Below are 20964 nucleotides of genomic sequence, written 5' to 3' on the forward strand. Positions count from 1 at the left end.
TGCCACGCCCCAGAGCTTCAGATGGAAGGCCCTGACACATCAGTCAGCCTCAATTAACATTGTCTCACTGGGCGCCTATCAGGCGACGCTGAGGGGAAAAAGTGGTCAGGCTTCTGTTAGTATGCTGGCACTTAGTTACTGACCTATTTTCCAGAAAAGGGGCACTACTTTGTGTGGTGAGTAGTGTTTAATTAAAAAAAAAAATGTGACCTGCCAATTCCCTTAGAATCACACTTTATATGCTCGACCTGCCCAGACCCATCATTCAGCAGGGGCTTGGGAACCCATTCAGAAAAAGGGGCTTGAACTAGGCAAACCAACTAATTAACATCTCTGCTGCAATTTACGAATAATTTAAATTCAATATTCTGCTAAATGGTGTAGTGAATCAATTATTGTCATGCACACATCCTTTGGGACTCAATAAACTGAAATAAAGATGAATGCTAGCAGGTGAGGTAGACTTAGTCTACCTTCCAAAGAGATTTCACCAATAAATAACTTCTAATTAGAATATTGATTTTCAGTTTTCTACTGTCTTTATCTCAAGCAGCATCCAGCTGCCCCTGTGAGACCAGTACCAGAGCCTTCATTAGTCTGGTAACCTTTACACCAGATAATAAGGAATAGCAGATTTAGAAATGTTATGAATTCTTAGCCTTCAACCTTCTATGCCTGACAATTTAGTGGGCTGCCTTTCTTTTTCCACATGTGGTTTCCCTTTTTAATAATGTATCTTTTAATTTTCATTGTATTAATTAAGTGTGTTTGGTGCTGCCCTGACTCAGCTAAATGTTATATATATGTGTGTGTGTATATGTATCTATACACACACATACGTATTCATATATATAATTTGTCAGTGGTATGCTATTACATTATCATGTCCTGGTTCATTCTTCAATAAGCAGGTAAGAAAGAATTCCATTTGGGAGAAGTTTGCCCAAATCAATCCAAATGCAAAAAGCGATTGAATTGCTTGAAATCAACACACTTATTCATTTATTAAAATGAAACAAAACAGGCTGGGTGCGGTGGCTCACACCTGTAATCCTAGTACTTTGGGAGGCCAAGGCAGGAGGATCCCTTGAGGCCAAGTGTTCAAGACCAGCTTGAGCAAAACTGAGATCCCGTCTCCACAAAAAATAGAAAAATTAGCTGGGCGCAGTGGCATCCACCTGTAAAGTCCCAGCTACTTGTGAGGTTGAAGCAGGAAGATTGCTTGCGCTCAGGAGTTTGGAGTTGCTCTGAGCTATGATGGCATCATTGCACTCTAGCCTGGCTGACAGAGCAAGACCCTGTCTCAAAGAAACAAAACAAAAGAAAACTTTCCTGAGAGATCATTATGGGTAAAAGTCTGTGCTTTGTGCTACATTTTAAAATAAATAATACAAATTATTAATTTTTTATTCATTTTGTTTTAAACTTAAAAATTTCAGTTAATTTTAAATTAAATTCTTAAATTTTCAGTTCTAATTTTAAAGATGAATTGATCAATTGCAATTGACTTACAAGAAATATCATGAGTTTGAAGATCCATTAATTTATTTTTGCTATATAAAGGCAGTTATTTTGAGACATTGGTGGTTTTGACTGAATGGATTTCTGGAAATGTCCCAGTGTCTCTGAGCTTAGAGAGGATGGATTGCAAGTTCATAAAGCTAACCTACATTCATCTTAAATTCCAGGTATCCTCCCGGTACTGAAGTTTTGAGAATGCCAGAATGAGTTCATAATCTGATGGGAGAGAGAAAGTATGGAAATCAAAACAAAAATTCAAAAGTCAAAATTAGGGAATTTGCTTAAATTGATAGTCTTTTGAAGTCTTTTTTACCTCAAGGACACTGATAGTGGAATAGGAAACTGATGTTTTTGAGTAGCTACAGAGTGCTATTATAAGTAATGTAGTACAAGCTTTTCATATTCTTTTCTTCCCCCTCCAATTTATGCTCATAAAACCCTAGGGAGAAGGTAGTATTAATCTCATTTTACACATGAGGAATCTGACCCTTAGGAAAATTAAGGAATTTTTCCCAAGATTGCACATGTTGCCAGGGCCTGGATTGATATTCATGTCTGGCAGACAGTAAAGCTGAGGATTTTTCCACTACACCACAAGGCCTCTCAACAAGAAGTTGTCCCTTCTCCAAAAAGTTTCATAATTCAATGATGGCAAATTATTCAATAGATTTATTTTAAACCTAGATGTAAAGGCAGATCATAAAATCCTGTGGGAATGTGATCTCTCTGTTTTGTAATTTTCCCCATGGAGTCATCTGTATTTTTAAAAAGCTCTCCGGGTAATCCTAACATTCTCCTCCCCACTGCCTCCCAGTGCACTTCTGCCTCCTGCTCTGTTGGTCAACTCCAACTCATCAGGCAGTCTATGGTGTCACCATTTCCAGACCTTCCCTGGCCAGTTAAGTGATTGTCTGCAGTCTTCTTCCTAACATTATTCCATCACTGAACTCAGCACGTTGTTTTACAATTACTTATTTACATTAAGGTCGTCCTAGACTGTGGCGAGCTGGTTGAAAGCAAGAATTGCATTTTTGTGTCTTCAGTACCTAGCACAACTCCTGACATTCAACAAAATGTGTTTCAGAGAACTAAATTCGTAAAGAAAGAGTTCAGAGGCACTTGGGAATAGCCTAATAAAGTCCTCAAATCTGTTTTACTGTTCGTTGCACCCAGTGAATTAACTGCCTAATTTAATAAATTGTAAACCGCAAAACAAAATTTTATAGGGTTCCAAGGGTGAGACGTCGTCCTGGCATGCGGAAGCTGCGTGGTGAACTACATTTCCCGAAACCCACGAGCCCAGGTCGTCGTCGGTTTGCCGACTTTGTCCTTTGAAGGCCGGTGACAACAACCAATACTGCGACGAGAATTTCTCTGGAGGGGCAGGAGGCTGCCAATCACAAAGAGGAGGGCGGGTGCTTCTGATTTCGGTTCAGAACTAAAAAAACCCTTTGTAGTTCTTCTGTGGTTTTTCGCAGGACCAGAGGGGGTGGGGAGTCAGTAACCCGGAGATTGTACTCCCCGCCCCCACCTCGAGTTGAAATTGGTCTTTACGCGCTTCCCTCCTCCCTCGAGTTTTTCCCATCTTCCGCACCTTTCCCAATCACGTACCTCTGCCTCCCATCCACCTGGCCTGGGCGAGCGCGCCCTCGGCAGGATTCCCCTCTCACCCCCCGCCTGAATCTCCCTCCACCTTTTCAAACTTGAGCCGGACCTTTGTGTCCAAGCATCCCCGCGAGATTGGACCAGTGAGCAGCGGAAAGGTCTGAGCAAAAACTTCATCCCACCCTCCTTTGCCCTCTCGAGAGTGGAGAAGCCACCGGGGATTACTGAGTGGATCATCAGCATTAGGGCGGATTTAGGGCTCTGAAAACGAGTGGCAGCGCGGTGTTCACTGCCCCCCGCGACCTCGCCCCCGTCCCCACTCACCCCCCGCGCGCGCCGACGGGATTGGGGTGGTGTGTCACTGGCCAGGGCAGACACCCAGCCCTGGAGCGGTTCCCTTTTGGCAGCCTCTTCCATTCCAGCAGCTACCTGCGACGGCCAGACCCTTTCCACCAACAGGAAAGCTCCGGGAAAGAATCCGCTTTTTCTCGTCTAGGTTTCTCTCCTTTTCTAGTGCCCTCCTCAGTCAGTCATCCTCTTGCCACTGACATTGTTGCCTAGACGCTCTTTTTCAAAACCCAAACCCAAATCAATCCAAAACAAAGTCCATCAATAAAGCAACAACGATAATATTGCAGCCAGCGGCCGCGAGCGTGTTTATACTTTCGCCGGTGCTTAACCGGCGAAAGCATAAACCCCCGTTGTAATGACCGAATTTGCAATAAAGGTTTCCTGCTGCCTGTTAGTCGTCAACATTTTTACTATGCCAGCTGCGGGAGAAGCAGCTGCATACTCTGGCAGTGCGATTGGGGTGGGAGAAATTTAGCCAGCGTCTGGGATTTTCGCAGAAGATAAATTAAACCCCAGCTTCGCTCGGGCTTGGGCGCTGGTGGGGGAGCGGTGGGGGAGCGGTGGGGGGGGGGAGGGGGGGAAAAGGCAGCGGTGCGCATGCGCACTCCCCACAGCCCTGCTCCGCGGAGGCCCAGCTGCCGCCACCGCCGCGGCCGGTGCAGTACCCGCGGCTGCCGCCGCTGCTCGGGGCGGGCGTTGGTGCCGTGTGCTGAGGCGCCCTGTCAGGCGAGGGGGAGCGGCTGGGCGGGGAGAGCCGGCGGCTGCCGCGGCTCCTGAGGAAGGCAGCCGGGGCTCTGAAGGAGCGAGGGCGGGCTGGTCCGGCGGCGGCGGAGCGAGGCGGAGAGCGCGGGACCCACCCCGGGCGCCCTGCGTGCGATGCCGGGCGGGCAGCGGCGCTGAGCGGCGGGGAGGCCCAGCGGCGGCCGCGGAGGGGGAGCCGGCAACCCCCGGCAGGAGAAGGAGCGGGAGTGGGAGGACGCGCCGAGGGACTGCGGGGTCGGGGCGGGAGAGCAGCGGCGGGGCCGCGGGCCATGGACGTGGCGGCGGCGGGGGCGAGCCGGGGCGGCGGCGCGGCGCAGAGTCCGCCCGCGGCCAGGTGAGGCTGGGCTGAGCCGGCTCGGGCGCTGCCGCCACTGCTGCTGCCGCCGCCGGGCCGCGGAGCGAGGAGGCGGCGACGGCTGAAGCGGCGCCACAGCAGCAGCGGCGAGCAGCGGCAGCCTCAGAGGAAGAGGGGTCGCCGCCCGGTGTTCCTGTGGCCGCCACTCTCTCGTCTTCGCAGCATTTCCTGTTCGGATTATCTTTTGCTTCCCCCCCAGCTGCCACCTTCCCCTCACACTCCCACTACTCTGTGTCCTCGGTCGAAGCTGCCTTTGGCCCCGGCTCGTCTCCCCTGCCCGGGGACCCCCTGTGCCTCTGTTCCCGGGCTGCGGGGGATCCCCGCCGAGACCATGAGGAAATTCAACATCAGGAAGGTGCTGGACGGCCTGACCGCCGGCTCGTCCTCGACCTCGCAGCAGCAGCAGCAGCAGCCACCGACTGGGAACCGTGAGCCGGAGATCCAGGAAACGCTCCAGTCCGAGCACTTTCAGCTCTGCAAGGTGAACGGAGCGCGCAGTCCCGCGACGCCGTCATTGAAAAATTGGGGTCGTTTTAATGGGCAACTCGGGCTTTACTGGGGAGTGCAGGGGAAGAGAGCTCCAATAATAATCTATAGCAGTAAAGGGCTCGCTCCTCCTCTAGGGAACGTTTCTTTGATGGGTTATTTTGGAGATTTATATCTTACTCTTTTCCCTTGATTTTTCTCACTTCCCTTTTCACATGCAGCAGTCACTTCAAGGTTGCTTCAAACGTAATATCTGACCTTTAATTTGTATTCTGACATTACCAGCAATGATCTGGAAGCTTTTATATTCAAGCATTTTAATATAATTCACCAACTTTGAAGTTTCCTTTGGAAACAGTGTGTAATGAATACTGTTTATCTAAAAGCCAAACCTGTTCTACCAGATCTTTGCTCATCACTTTTCCCTTAAAATGTGTTATGAGTGGCTTACAATATGAAATCGCAGCGTTCTTTTATCATTGTATTTGGTCAAAAAGTTAGTACTAAGATTTTTTCCTATTAATGACACAGTAATTGCCTAGTGTTCTGTAATTCAGAAAGAATGATGCAGCGAATTAATTCACCAGCTGCTCATTGAGAAACACAAATTTGTCGTGGTATTAATACATACCTTCCTTATAGATAGCCATGTGTTTTTATGTCAGAGTTTTTTAAAAGCGTGCGCATATATTTTTTTGTCCTGATTCCCTAAAATGATCATGGCCTCAGTAGTAAATTGCAAAACTATATGTTGTAATTGTTTTCATTCTGTTGTAAGTGCAAAATGTTAGGATAGAGGTTTGATAATTGCTTTACTGAATCCTTGACTGAAGTAATTGTATGACAGCTTTTTCTTAGAAGTTCTTGCATTTAGCATCCAAATAAAGTAATGATGAAGCCATTACTCCCCACATAAAGCATGAATTGCATTTTTTAATGGATTTACAGAATTTTGAACCACTGCAAACTTTAGTCATTTGATGTCAGATGTAATAGCGTAGAATATTAATAAGGAATTTTCTTCTGTGGAATACCAGTATTATGGAAAAAGAGAAATTAAAGTGTGTCACTGGGATAGATTTTTGTTTTTGTTCTATATGAATAACTTTGTTAGTGTAGATTTCACCTTTTTTTTTTAAGCAGTAAGTGCATGTATAGTGTTTTGCATCGGTGATAGCTGGTTCTAAATTCTAATGGCTCTATTGACTTTTCTATTTTTAAATTTCACTTACTGCCTCGGTTGCTGTGTTGTCTCTTGCCCATCCCTAGACTGTTCGCCATGGATTTCCCTATCAACCTTCAGCCCTGGCCTTTGATCCTGTACAGAAGATCCTGGCAGTGGGAACTCAGACTGGTGCTTTAAGGCTGTATCCTTTCTTTAATTTTATTTTTTAACTTTTACTTTGTTCTCCCCAGTCCTATATTGCTGATAAGTTTGAAAGGCATTTTTATTTTGCTGCTTAATTCCAAAGAAATGGTGTGATCAGGTGTATATTATGAGAAATCATGTGGTGTTGGCTTTTCCCTAGATTATACGTATATTCAGGTTATATATTGCTGTGATGTTTCTCAGCTTGGTTTAAGCAGCTAAGCATATATCCAAATAGAAGTCCAAAGTTTTGCTATAATGACTGCTTTCCTTGTAAGGAGATAGAAGTTCCTAAGTGAAAATATATCTACTTATACCAGTGATCTGTTAAATGGGGTATGGTAAGGATGAGGTTTAGAGATAGTACTACAGTGCACATTTTAGTTGCTTTTTAAAATACTATGCTAGATGTTGAGCTTATGACCTATTTATTATTCTAATGAATTAGAGGTTGGATTTGAGTTTGAATTTGGTTGTTTCTGGCATGTCCATCTAGAAAAATGATTAGCAGAAGACAAATGTAGCCAATTAATTTTCTATAAATAGTTTTGAAGGTTAATATTTTTTAGAAGTTTTAGAGATTTTCTTCAAAAAATGCATAGGGATTAATGTACTTCCTTGATACATTTTTTTTCTTTTATAGTCTACATTTGTTTAGTAGAAACTATTAGGGTATCTGTACATTATTAGTATAGAAAGAATTACTTTTCCTGGTTATGCATGAACTATAGTAGTTTTGTCATAAGCATTTTTTTCAAATACTTCAAAAGATTTTTTTTCAAGATCTTTTTTTTTAGTTTGAACAGTGGAGACTACTCACTTTCTCTTTTTAAATTGAAATAAAATTTGTGTTTGCTTTTACAGCGACATTTAACCAAACTTAACCTAAATATTCTTATTTTTTAACGTAAACATAAGATTTTAAAAAGAAAATACTCTGTTCATCTGTAGGATACCTGCCTCCTACATATTATTGAGGTAATGTGTTGGTAATAAATAGAAAAAAAAAATCACTAGATAATCTCAATAGACATTACTATTGTCAAAAAAAAATGAGGTGAGGGAGGAGCTTTAACCCCTTTACACTCTAGATTTGTCTGGCTCCTGAGGAAGAAGGAAACCGGCATTTGAGTTAAACATGTGCCGAACATTTTACTTACCTTTTAAAATCTTTATTCCAAAAAAGTTCTGTATGGTATCAAGATAAGCCTCAAGTTTCATTGTGATTTAGGTGATATCTTCAAAATGCTAATAAAAGTTTTCAGATGGACTATTGAACTGTGTTACTAAGTAAAGTCTAGCATACATAGTAAATACTAGTAATGCAGTCATACCTATTTAAATGGTAAAATCTGACCAGCCTAGATCTGAATCTGTTAATTTCTGAGCCAGTATGCCTAAACTGCTCTTGCCCAAATATCTAGATAGTTGAGACTAGAACATATATATTTTGGCTTCAGTTGTTTAGATATTTTTATTTCTGAACCCAGTGATCAAAACCGTCTAGTTTAGGTTCCTATTTTAGTCTTGAGAAGATGGAAATGAAGTTATTTTGTTAGTGTGGGTGCTGAGTGTTCAGCAAAAACTCTGTGTAGTGACAAGACTAGTGCATTGTTGGATCTGATGGACTCTTTGGAACTGAAAGCAGATTTTTTTTCCTAAGAAAAGAATTTCATAACTGGACTAGAAGAAAAAAGTAAATTTGAATTAAATCAGTTATTTTTTTGATTATTTTGCTTTTCTGTTAAATGCATTCAATTTTTATTATTTTCCCAGTGTGGTCACAACAATCTCTTGGTATGTAACTTTTTTTTCTTTTAAACAGCCAATCCAGCCCTTTTGTAATTTAATTATAAATAAGTACCACCAGCAAGGCTGATTTTATAAAACCAAGTATTATTCTTAGACAACAGTTTTAATCCTAATGCATTTGAGTAATTAACAAATTGACACAAAAGATATAGTTAAAATGTTAGGCCTAATGCTAATTGCCAATTAAAATCAAGGACCAGGTGGCCAAAATTATCACTTGTGTATGACTTTTAGTGTGTATATATTTTATAATTAAATGTTATATGAATGAAAGTCAATCTGTAATTATAGTTTTCAATTCTAAAATATTTTTTAGAATCCCTTTACTATATTTAGAATGAAGTCTGGAAAAACTATTTACCAAATCTCTTTCTCTTTTCCCTTTTTATGAGCTTTGTATAAACATTCCAGAGTGATAAATTGGCTTGCCTACCAGTAATACCACCTAGTCATTCCTTCTGTTAGATTTAAGTAGCAGATGAGCTTATGAGCTTTATTTATTATGGCTCTGATTTATAGAAAATGACTAAGACCTTTTTATTTTTATCTCATTTTCCACATATGTGGTTTAAGATAACACATTTCTCTTTGTTATTTTTGAAGCTAGACACCTAAATTTATAGATTCTAATTTTAAAGCTCCATATTGGTTTAACATGCAGATTTATTACAAGTGTGTATATTGACCTTGCTCTTTGGTATTTTTTTCGTATTGTAGTTGGCTTCTTTTGATCCTTTTCTTTATTTCCTCGTATTATAGACTCTTATAATCTATAATACATTTGTACTAAAAGGTATCGTAAGAGCAGAAATATACTCCTAGATAAAATCTTTTCCTTCATTTAACTGCAGAGCAAAACGTAAATGTTTTCAGAAGTGGGATCAGGCCATTAGAATTCCAATGCATATCTAATTTGACTAACAGAAATCTTTCTAAATGTTGGAGGACTATACCAAGTTGATCTATCTACCTTGAGTTAAAAACAAAAAAACTAGATAAAGTTGTATGTGATATCTAATATTTGTAAGCAAAGGTTAGCGAGAATATGAATCCTTAAACAATACCTAACCAATAATGAGGCAAAATAAATTTAATGTATTTACTGCATTAATGTATAGGAAATGACCGATGATATCATTATAAATATATTTAATGCTCAGCCTTCTGGAGAGAAGATGAGGTTGGAATAGCAAGTCATATAGCAGTGATGTGATTGAGTTATCTTAATTCTTCTCTTTTCCGCTATGTAGAAATATGTACAATTTGATTCTTATGAGTCATGTAGAGATCAGAACTATTGGGATAAAATGATCCATTATCTATTCCCATATGGATAAGTACACTTGATCTTAGCCAAAAGGCTGAGAAGAGATACCCATGTGGATAAGTAAAAGGAAGAAAGGGTTCTGACTGAAGAATGAGGTATTTTTAATAATACCTGTTGTTTTTATCTAGACTTCTGATTTGAAATTACTTCATACTCTAAGGTAATCATGGGATACCCTGATCTTATTTTTAAGGTAAAATTTTATCTAATTACAGTGAGTCATTTTCTATATGAATATTTTAGAGACTAAGAAAAATGGAATTCAAATTTACTGAATTTGTATAAGCATTTGAGGTTGTTTAAAATAATTGTCAAATTATTATCAAAGAACCTCATTTATTGTCTTTTTGACTTGTGGAAAATACAGTGTAATAGGCAGTCTCTATTTTGATGTGGCATGAACTTTCTTTTAGATTGAAGTGTAATGTTGCTGGATACAGGTTTATAAAATGATTTTTTTTTAACTTTAAGTTCATTTGAGAAGCTCTTATCAAGTGTCAGACAACATTAGATTATAAATTCTGGCCTGAATTCTGGTTCTTGTCTTTTCACTAAGAATTGTAATAATTATGTGTCCTTTAGAATTGGTTTTTTTCTTACTATAAAAATGAAAGTGCTATTAGATGATTTCTTCAACAAACAATTCTGTGATTTCAAGTAGGTATATATTGTTTAACAAATTTCTAGTCCTAACCAGTGGAGTGGAACTAGGTAAATATATTTGAAATTAGAGAATTATTTTAGGGCTTTACAAATGCAAAGTCAAATTACATGTTAATTCATTGCATTTGATGAACATTTCTACGTGTTGGTAGATAGGATTCAGAATGGCAGGGAGAAAGGAGAGGCAAAGTTATTTTAGGTAAGAAAAACAGTATAGGGAAAAGTATGGAAAAGGGAATTTATCATGGTAGTTTGGAGGAAAACTAAAGAGACTGTTTGGAATAATTGAGTTAGAGGGAGAAATAAGGAGCCAGTTGGTCGAGGGTCTTGAATGTTAACCTGAGGTATCTGCATATTATTCAGTCAAGAATTGCAGTTATATAAGGAAATGCTGATAGGACTAAAGTGATTGTTTAGCATGATTATTGGGGCAGTGCTGTCATAGATGAAAAGAGTAGTGAAACCTCACAGGTAACTATTTATCTAGGTAGTAAAGTGGACTCTAAACAGGCATGGCAGCATGGGAATTGGAGAAGGACTTGCTTGTATAAAATCTTAGGGAATAACTAAAGATGGTGAAGTTTTACAAGTAGAGCACTGAGGCAGTTAGATAAATGGAAAACTTGGTAAAGAGGCGGCAGAGAAATGCTGAATTTGAAATTATGTCATCTTTTATCATATTGCCATTTTGAGAAGGTAGCCTAGACTTATTTTAGCATGACAATTTGATACACTTTTATGTTTGATTTCCTTTTGGGCTGGTTCTTGGTGATTTTCTGATTTTTGTTATTGGATTTATATTTAAAGTCATTATTAGCAGATTGGCTTTGTCCATTTATTCTGTCAGTGTTTCTCAATAGTAGTAGCATTTGGGGCAGGATAATTCTGTGGGTTTTTCTACCACATTGCAGGATATTTAATATTCCTGGCTCCCACCTACTAAATGCCAGTGTTGCTTTCCCTGTCACTGTGGCAACCCAAACTCTCCCACACACTTCCAGGTGCTCCTGCTTGAGAACCACTGCACTTGGCCTTAGTTCTTCATCAGTTAAATAGGAATAATAACCCCACCTAACTCTGAGGTTATCGTCAGGTTTAAATGTACTACTCTATGTATGTAGCTTTAAAGATAGCAGAGGGATGTTTTGATGAATGTTCAATATATGATTGTTATTATTATTAATATGAGAGTGTTTCTGGGGCTTTAATTTTCAGGTTCTTTATTCATTTATGTCACTAAATACTTTCTGAGACAACGAGGTGCCAGGCACTGTGTAGGAAAGCCTTCATTTGATTTATTTTTGTAGCTGATGCAGTCTTTGAAGAAAAGATGTTGAAAAGTATTTAATGTTATTTTTCTCTTTGAGTTTGTCTTTAAAATGGTCATGTTCTTCTTAACCACAAGTTTGCAGAATTGCTATTTAGATATAATAATATATGTGGAAGTTTCACACACATATTAGGTACTAAATAATTGTTTAATAACTTTCTATATTGTACTTGTAAGATAGCATTAGAATGTTTTGACTTGCTGATTATTAATTTTATTTTAGAAAACCTAATTATACTACTGAAAAAAGATTTGGAAATGATCTTTGTTTAAAATAGATAAAAGTGAAATAATTAGTTTAGCTAGAATTAGGCAGATTTTTACCCCCTCCATCCTTTTTGTTCTTAGCCACTTTTCTCCCTCTCCATCCTCTTTGTTCATAGAGGAGTTATGGTCATTTGAAGTTCTAGCCACATAGGAGAAACAAGGATCTTGACATACTTTTACTTCTCAACTCTTAGTGCTTCATTAAAGAGGACTTGACTTTAAAGGAAGAATGAGTACTGTCTCAGCTGTAAGTTGTGATTCTCAGCATGGACTACTGCAGCAGGAGGAATAGGCACATTTACTTCAGAAATAACCAGAAACGGAATCTGCCTGGAAGCAGATTATTTTGCAGTGGATTTGTGGAGGGAAACAGAATGTGATAGAAACTGTATGGAACTGAAAAGGATATGTAAACTATTAAGAATATCAATCTGTGCTTTGTAAGCCTTTCTGATTTAAGTAAGATGGGTTCTTATTTCTTTTTGATATTCTCTTTGTTTTTCAGTATAATTCATTTGAAATCATGACTTTACCATCCTAAATGAAAAAAATAAAGGAATTTTGGACAAATTACCTTATCATTAGAAGTTTTTTACCTTATTACCAATTACCTTATTATTAGAAGGTGTTCTAATTTTCAGACTAATCTTGTGTAAGTGAACTAGAATCTCTGTGTTTCAGTTTCCTTTCCTATAAAATGAGGAAATTGGAATGCATGATTTCCAAGAGTCCTGCCAGCTTTAGGGTCTTAGAATTTCTTTTTCTGTGGAGGATTTGAGAGTTCTTTGGGCTGTGTCTCTCAAGTGATTTTCTGATCTACTGTTGCAAGTACCTGTTAAAGGGGATGAAGTATTAGACTCCATCCTGTTGTGACTTCCTTTGCTTTGTATCCACTGACTGCATTTATAATCCAGGTCTGTAGATGCACAGGTGTAAAACTTTGTTTACAAAAGAGCATGTGAATAAACTAACACAAATGTTTTTCCTTGAAATAGCAACTCACATTGAATAGTAAGATGATGGGTTGTAGCATTTTCTTTGTAGAATAGGTAATGTCTCATATGACATAGGAAACTTGGGCAGTTTTTAATACCATTAACAAAGTTTTTCTTCCTTTCTTGGGTGTTAATGGTTGAGATGTAAAATTAAAATGAATTTACTTAAACAATAATACTGAGTTCCTAATCGCATGATCTTAATAATTTTTATACAAGAGATTTAATATACAGACTGTCTTCCTTGAATTGCTGGTATATAATTGGCGTGCTAAATTTGGTATTTGTATAGTAATTTGGAATAGTAATAACTGGGAGTATTCATGTAAATAACTGTGCAATAGGGTTAAGTGTCACTAAATAAAAGATAAGCTTTGGTTATATTAATTTGGCTTTAATTTCATAAATTAGAAGAGACACATTTTTAGCAGGAAGAAAATTAATGATTAGAGTACCAGTATTGATTTGTTTTTCAGTGTTTAAATGAGAACTTCCTGACCTGATTTGCCACATCAGCATCATCAGAAGATATACTTAGTATTTTGGTACTGCAGATTAAAGAAATAGGTTTTTGGTTTGGCACGAACAGATTTTCATCTGTTTAAGAATATAACAGAATGATATGAAGAAAGGGACATTTCATTATATGCTGCTTTTATATTTGAATATCTTTTATTAAGATAGATTTTAAATACAATCTAGTACTAACAAAATGTTTTGGGAAGCAAAACAAAGTGATTGTTGACTTGATTTTTATGAGATAAACTAAGAATTCATAAAACTATAATCATAAAAGACTGCCAAAAGATACTTGATACATCTCTCTTTCCTTAGTCACATGCAACATAAGTTATTCTAAGGAGAAAAATGGTACTCTCTTGTTTGATTACTCAGACTTCTTCCTGTAAAGACATTCAGAATTCTATATAATATAATTATTTTTTACTTTAATTTGAATACATTTCTAATTCTTAGTTGCAGCAATAAAAGCCTGTTTAGTGGTCTTCTCTATATCTGTATCATCATTTTTAATATTTCTGAATAATTTAAATATGTAGCAGTAATTCAGCAATGCCAATTGCTTTACTATCTCATTTTCCTCATATTTCATTTTAAAGAAATTTTGGACACCAGCTGTTTACCATGTAACTTTTTTCTTTTTTCTTTGCCTATGGATAGATGTGTAAGCTGAGGGGAGTGGAGAGGGGAAAGAATTGTTGACAGGGTTTCCTGCTTACTACTTAGTTTCCACATGTGCCATGTGTTTAGTGATTCCTTAATTCTGGAAAATTCTTTTCTCTGTTCAAATAGTTCTTATGTTTAAAGCTCAGTGTCTTTGTCTTTGTGACATATTTTTTGGTTTGATTCCATCCTCACCTCCAACCCATTTAGCCACCTTTTTCTTAGTTCAGCATCTAAAAACTGAATTTCTACATTACCATTCTTTATAAGTAATATCATATAGATATTAAATGCCTAAAAATAGACCTTTCGGAAATGATAGCTGTAACATTCTTTTTCTTTGGACTTTCTTTCTGTGGTGCAATGATAGCTCACTGTAGCCTTGAACTACTGGGCTGGAGTGATCCTCCTGCCTCAGTCTCCCACGTGTCCGGTACTACAGCACACACCAGCACACCTGGCTAATTTTTTAAATATTTTTCTATGTTGCCCAGGCTGGTCTCAAACTCCTGGCCTCAAGGGATCCTGCCGCCTCAACCTGTCACAGTGCTGGGATTACAGGAGTGAGCCACTATGCCTGGCCAGCATTTTCTTTTAAAACAAACTGTCAAGAACATTACAGCATATGAGAAGATGCAGCGCAGTCCAAAGTAATGCAAATCAGCAAAATCAGTATCCTCTGCTTTATCAAGAGTTCAGAAATTAGACCCTAGTCAGTGTATAAATTATAAAATCAGGTCAGAGAGAACATACTGTTTCCTAAATGATCAACTTTATGTTCTCTAATAAGGATCATATAGAAGATGAGTATGTGTGTGCACCCACATTTAAAGTAAAAAAGATCTAAATCTTTAGGAGGCAACAGACATTTTCTGTAAAAGGCTAGGTAGTAAATCATTTTAGGCTTTATAGTCTCTGTGGAAGCTACTCAACTCTGCCATATATAGCACAGAAACAACCATAGACAATATGTAAAGGAATGAGTGCATGTGTGCTTCAATAAAACTTTATTTACAAAATCAGACAGTGGACTGGATTTTGCCCACAGGCCAAAGTTTGCCTATTTCTCCTTTAATTTATCAGGCAGACTTGCTTTTGAAGTGAGGAGAGGAATGTTCAGTAAGGAGTTACTACTGTCATTTTTATATTTAAGTTTCATAAATTACATTGGTAGACCAGTTGAAGTTTAACCTTTTAGTCACAAATAAAAAAAGATTTTAAAAAAAGAATAAGTAATTCTTAATGATACATAGTAACTATATACTAGGTTATTTTCATAAGTGTTTTTTGATCCTGTGAAAGAGGTATTGTCTCTCTTTAATATAATAAAAGTGCTTAATTAGACATCTTTTGGGGGTAGTTCAGTGATCAGTTCTATTATTGAAGAATTCATCTTGTTTGAGACCTTTACTTCCTAATTTTAATTAAAAATATATTGCATTGTAGCTTCTTAATATTTTCATTAATATCATATATGTATAGATATATCTAGATTGATACCTTTAAAGATAAAATGAATATAAGCATTTTAATAAAATATTTTGACTTCTTAGACGTGTGCAAACTGTGGTCAAAAATAACTGTGGAGGAAAACCATCTGAAAAATGAATAATGTATTTTAAAAAATTCATAAGGTTCCTAGAAGAAAATTCAGATGCTTGGTTACCTTCTTTAGAATCAGATATGTTACATGTGTCTTCTGGGAAAGAATATATATGGTACTTTAATTGGAAACTGTAATTATATCCACTTTTTGTAAAAATTTTTATGGTTGGCCACTGTTTACATTATTTTCCAGTAGCAGTAAATATAGATATAATTTTATTCAGTAAATAAGGCTAATTTCTACTTGATTCAGTTTCTCCAATGTATTAATCTTCTTGGAAGTTTATGTGAATGACAGATAATTGAAATGGTAACATGCTGAGCATATTTATTTTTTTTGAGCTATGATTTTAACATGAACATTAATCTCAAAGTTTTTAAATTAAAAAGCTGATTATTTCTGTTTTATATTAATCTTCATTTGAAAGATAATGTTTGCTTTATACATGATAGTATTTGCAAAATATATGACTAGTCTTAGAAATTATTAATATATGGTAGTTATTGTTAAATAGTATTTTTTTAATTGGGGATTTTTTTTAACAGTTTTTGGTCCTGTTTCCCATTCAAATATAGAACTTTTCAAGCTTTTCCTGCTGAGGTTGTCTGTTGAAGAGTGATTAATCCTACCCTTTCTTGAAAGTGCATAATCTTTTCTTGTAATAGCAGTACCTCTGCTTTTTCACAGCAGTACTCTGCCAAAGGTGACCATAAATCTGGTGGCATCAGCTATCGCAGTACTTTCTGCTAAATTGCTTTCCTTTTGTGTATTTGCTTCTTTTTTCTTTTGAAAAGGAGAAAAGTGTTGAAACAGATTTTTCCATCTGTTCAGTCTTTGTACTATATTTTTCATAATGTGTTGTATTTTTCTTTTAAAATTCACTTTGCCATACTTGAGAAAAGAACTTAGCCATTAGGGATCTGAGAATGGATGCTGGGATAAAAGATTATTTTTACTTATATGTGAGAATATACATTCTTGTTCATTTAATCCAGACCACTATTATCTGTGACTACATTTCATAGTAGACATAGCAAGTGGTTTATTTAAAAGTATATTTATATATAATCAAAAGCCATTCTAAAGAATTGCCTGTGATAATAAATATAATTAATTTTGACCTCTTCAGAGACAAGTCTAACTCCAAATAGTGAGTTTTTAGTGAATAATGAGTATTTTTAACCACTCTAACCACTTTTAACCACTTATTATTGTTTATAAATAATAAAAACCACTCAAAATAATAGTGGAAGGGGGTAACTAGAGGCCTATTTCAACCCAGTTAATACTATCATTACATTATTAGTCTAGATGCTGCAGTTACTTTTTTGTTTTGGTGCTTTTCTAATTCCCATTAAAAGAAAGCAGTTGACTGACCTCATTTTTCAGATACTATTGGACATTTATTGTAAAATGTTACAATTGTCTTGATGGAAGTTTTAAAGGTTGATCTATTACTCTTTTGTGCTTATTTTTAGCATTTTGTTAAATTTTCACTGCAGAAATAGTTCATGTTATAGTTTCACTTTAATTACTTATTAGCAGAATATTAGAATTATGAGTCAGCAGTAAAAATTAAGTATGCTCACCCTTATTATCGTGAGGATGTGGCTATCTTCATTTTTTAGAATATTATTTTTTTTAAATAGGCTTTATTTTTTTTACAACAGTTTTAGGTTCACTGCAAAAATGACTAGAAGGTACAGAGATCTCACATATATTCCCTGTCCTCACACATTCATACCCTCCCTAATTATCAACTCCCTCTACCAGAGTGGTACATTTGTTATATTGATGAACCTACATTGATACATAATTTTCATGCAAAGTCATTTGTTTCTGTTGGGGTTCATTCTTGGTGGTGTACATTCTATTAATTTTGACAAATGTATAATAACATGTATACACTACTGTTATTAGGTTGGTGCAAAAGTAATTGCAGTTTTGGACCATCATTTTAAATCATTATAACTAGACTCAAACACATCTTTATTAATCAAAATAGGAACCATTATAATCAACACATTTTTGCCAACGAGAAATAAGTTTGTTTATTCCTATAGTGCAAATATCCGTGCTTTGGGTTTCCATGAACTCTTGGAAAGCATTTTCTGCATCCTGCTGGTTGTGGAAGTGTTTCCCTGCAAAAAGTTGTTGAGATGCTTAAAGAAGTAGTAGTCAGTTAGCAAGAAGTCAGGTGAATATGGCAGATGAGGTAAAACTTCATAGCCCAATTCATTCAACTTTTGAAGCATTGGTTGTGCAACGTGGGGTAGAATGTTGTTGTGGAGAAGAATTGGGCCCTTATTGTTGACCAATGCCGGCTGCAGGCATTGCGGTTTTCAGTGCATCTCATCCATTTGTTGAGCGTACTTCTCAGATGTAATGGTTTCGCTGGGAATACAGAAAGCTGTAGTGTATCAGACCGGCAGCCGACCACCAAACAGTGACCATGACCTTTTTTTGGTCAAGTTTGGCTTTGGGAAGTGCTTTGGAGCTGCTTCTCAGTCAAACCACTGAACTGGTCATTGCCGGTTGTTGTATACAATGCACTTTTCGTGGCACATCACAATCCAATCGAGAAATGGTTTGTTGTTGTTGCATACAAGAAGAGAAGATGACACTTCAAAATGATGATTTTTTTCTTGATTTGTGGTCAGCTCATGAGGCACCCAACTATCGAGCTTTTTCACCCTTTCAGTTTGCTTCAAATGCTGAACGACTGTAGAATAGTCGAGGTTGAGTTCTTCAGCAACTTCTCGTGTAGTTGTAAGAGGATCAGCTTCCATGATTGCTCTCAATTGGTCATTGTCAACTTCCAATTGCTGGCCACTGCGCTCCTCATCTTCAAGGCTCTCATTTCCTTTGCAAAACTTCTTTAATCACCACTGTACTGTCAGTTCATTAGCAGTTCCTGGGCCAAATGTGGTGTTGATGTGAATCGTCTCTGCTGCTTTATGACCCATTTTGAACTCAAATAAGAAAATCACTCGAATTTGCTTTTTGTCTAACATTATTTCTCTCCATAGTCTAAAACAAATATAAAATAAACAGCAGGTAATAAGTCATTAAGAAAAAAACATAAAGCGAGAAATGCGCATTAAAATGATGTATAACATAACCACATTTATTTAAGAATGTATTCTAATATCAAACAGCAAATTTCAACAATGCTAAAACTGCAGTTACTTTTGCACCAACCTAATATCAAAAAATAAATTCACTGTTCTAAAAATTCCCTGTGCTCTGCCTATTTATCTCTCTCTCCCCCCAAACCCTGTCAACCACTGATCTTCATACTCTCTCCATAGTTTTGCCTTTCCAGAATGTCCAGTAGTTGGAATGGTAAACTTACAAATCCTCTTCAGTTTGGCTTCTTTCACTTAGTAATATGCATTTAAGTTTTCTCCATGTCTTTTCATGGCTTGGTAGCTCATTTCTTTTTAGTGCTGAATAATATTGCATTGTCTGAATGTGCCACAATTTATTCATTAACTATTTGAAGGACATCTTGGTTGCTTCCAAGTTTTGGCAATTGTGAATAAAGCTGCTGTAAACATCTGTGTGCAGGTTTTTATATGAACTTAAGTTTTCAGTTTCTTTGGGTAAATACCAGGGAGCACATTTACTGGTGAGAATATGTTTAATTTTGTAAGAAACTTCCAAACTGTCTTCCCAAGTAGCTGTACAATTTTGTGTTCCATCCAGCAATGAATGAGAGCTTTTGCTCCACATCCTCTCTAGCATTTGGTAGTGTTTACTATTATGGATTTTGGCCACTCTTATAGGTGTGTAGTGGTATCTCGTTTTAGTTTGTATTTCCCTGATTATATATGACGTAGAGCATCTTTTCATATGGTTATTTGGTACCTCTGTATCTTCTTAGGTGAGATGTCAAGGTCTTTGGCCCATTTTTTAATCGTGTTGTTTGTATTCTTATTGTTGAAGACTAAGAATTCTTTGTGTATTTTGTGTTAACAGTCCTTTATCAGATGTCTTTTGAAATATTTTCTCCTAGTCTGTAGCGTGTCTTTCCATTCATTTGACAGTGTCTTTCACAAAATAGAAATTTTTAATTTTAATGAGGTTCACTTGATCAGTTCTTTCTTTCAGGGATTATGTCTTTGGGGTCTTATCTAAAAAGCCATCACTAAATTCTAGGTCACCTAGGTTTTGTCCCATGGTATCTTCTAAGAGTTTTATAGTTTTGGATCTTACATTTTGGTATATGATCCATTCTGAGTTAATTTTTGTGAAGGATGTGGGGTCTGTTGTCTAGATATATTTTTTTGCATGTTGATTGTTCTAACACCATTTGTTGAAAAGAGGATCTTTTGTCTTTTTGTTTTGTTTTGTTTTTTTTACCTTTGCTCCTTTATTAAACATCAGTAGACTATATTTATGTGGGCCTGTTTCTGTACCCTCTATTCTGTTTCATTGATCTATTTGTTCTTTCACCAGTACTACACTGTCTTGATTACTGTAGCTTTATAGTAAGTCTTGAGGTTGGGTAGTGTCAGTCCACCCACCTTTGGTCTTCACATTCAATATTGTGTTGGCTCTTCTGGGTCTTCTGCCTCTCCGTAACAACTTTAGAATAATTTTGTCAATATTCACACAATAGCTTGCTGGGATTTTGATTGGGATTGCACTGAATCTGTAGATCAAGTTGGGAAGAACTGACAATACTGAGTTTTCCTGTCCGTGAATGTGGAATACCTCTTTATTTATTTAGTTCTTTTTCGACATCATCAGAGTTTTGCACTTTTCCTCATATATATCTGGTGCATATTTTGTTTCATTTTTTGGAGTACTAATATTAGTAAGTAATATTATGTTTTTAATTTCAAATTCCACTGGTTTATTTCTGGTATATAGGAAAGCGAATAACTTTTCTTTGCATCCTGCCACATTGCTATAAATAAGGAGTTTTTTTTTTTCTTGATTCTCTTTATCTTATTAATGTGATGGATTATATAATTGATTTTCCAAATGTTGAACCAGCCTTGCATAGCTGGGATAAATCCCATTTGGTCATGCTGTATAATTCTTTTTTTTTTCTTTGTTGGAGTTAATTTGGTAAAATTTTATTGAGGTTTTTTGCATCTGTATTCATGAGAGTTACTGGTTTTATCTTTTTGTTCTTGTAATGTCTTTGTCTGGTTTTGGTATTAGGGTAATGGCGGCCTCATAGAATGGGTTAGGAAGTATTTTCTCTGCTTCTGTCTTCTGAAAGATTTTAGAAACCTGGTATAATCCACCAGTGAACCCATCTGGGCCTCATACTTTATGGTTTAGAAGATTATTAATTGATTTAATTTCTTTAATAGATA

The 20964-nt window shown here is 36.9% G+C and overlaps 1 protein-coding gene across 4 annotated transcripts in view; it reads left to right on the forward strand.

Annotated features, from left to right (window-relative positions):
* The first annotated feature begins 4667 nt into the window (after positions 1 to 4667).
* Positions 4668 to 20964, forward strand: part of STXBP5 (syntaxin binding protein 5) — a 160657-nt gene continuing 144360 nt past the window's right edge. For all 4 annotated transcript variants that reach the window (XM_069488927.1, XM_069488928.1, XM_069488930.1 and 1 more), the window contains exons 1-2: positions 4668 to 5075; positions 6350 to 6447. In XM_069488927.1, coding sequence (XP_069345028.1) covers positions 4926 to 5075; positions 6350 to 6447 — 248 coding nt within the window. In that variant the 5' untranslated portion in view covers positions 4668 to 4925. The remainder of the gene's footprint in view (positions 5076 to 6349; positions 6448 to 20964) is intronic.

The sequence above is a fragment of the Eulemur rufifrons genome, chromosome 15, assembly GCF_041146395.1.
Source record: "Eulemur rufifrons isolate Redbay chromosome 15, OSU_ERuf_1, whole genome shotgun sequence".
NCBI lineage: Eukaryota > Metazoa > Chordata > Mammalia > Primates > Lemuridae > Eulemur > Eulemur rufifrons.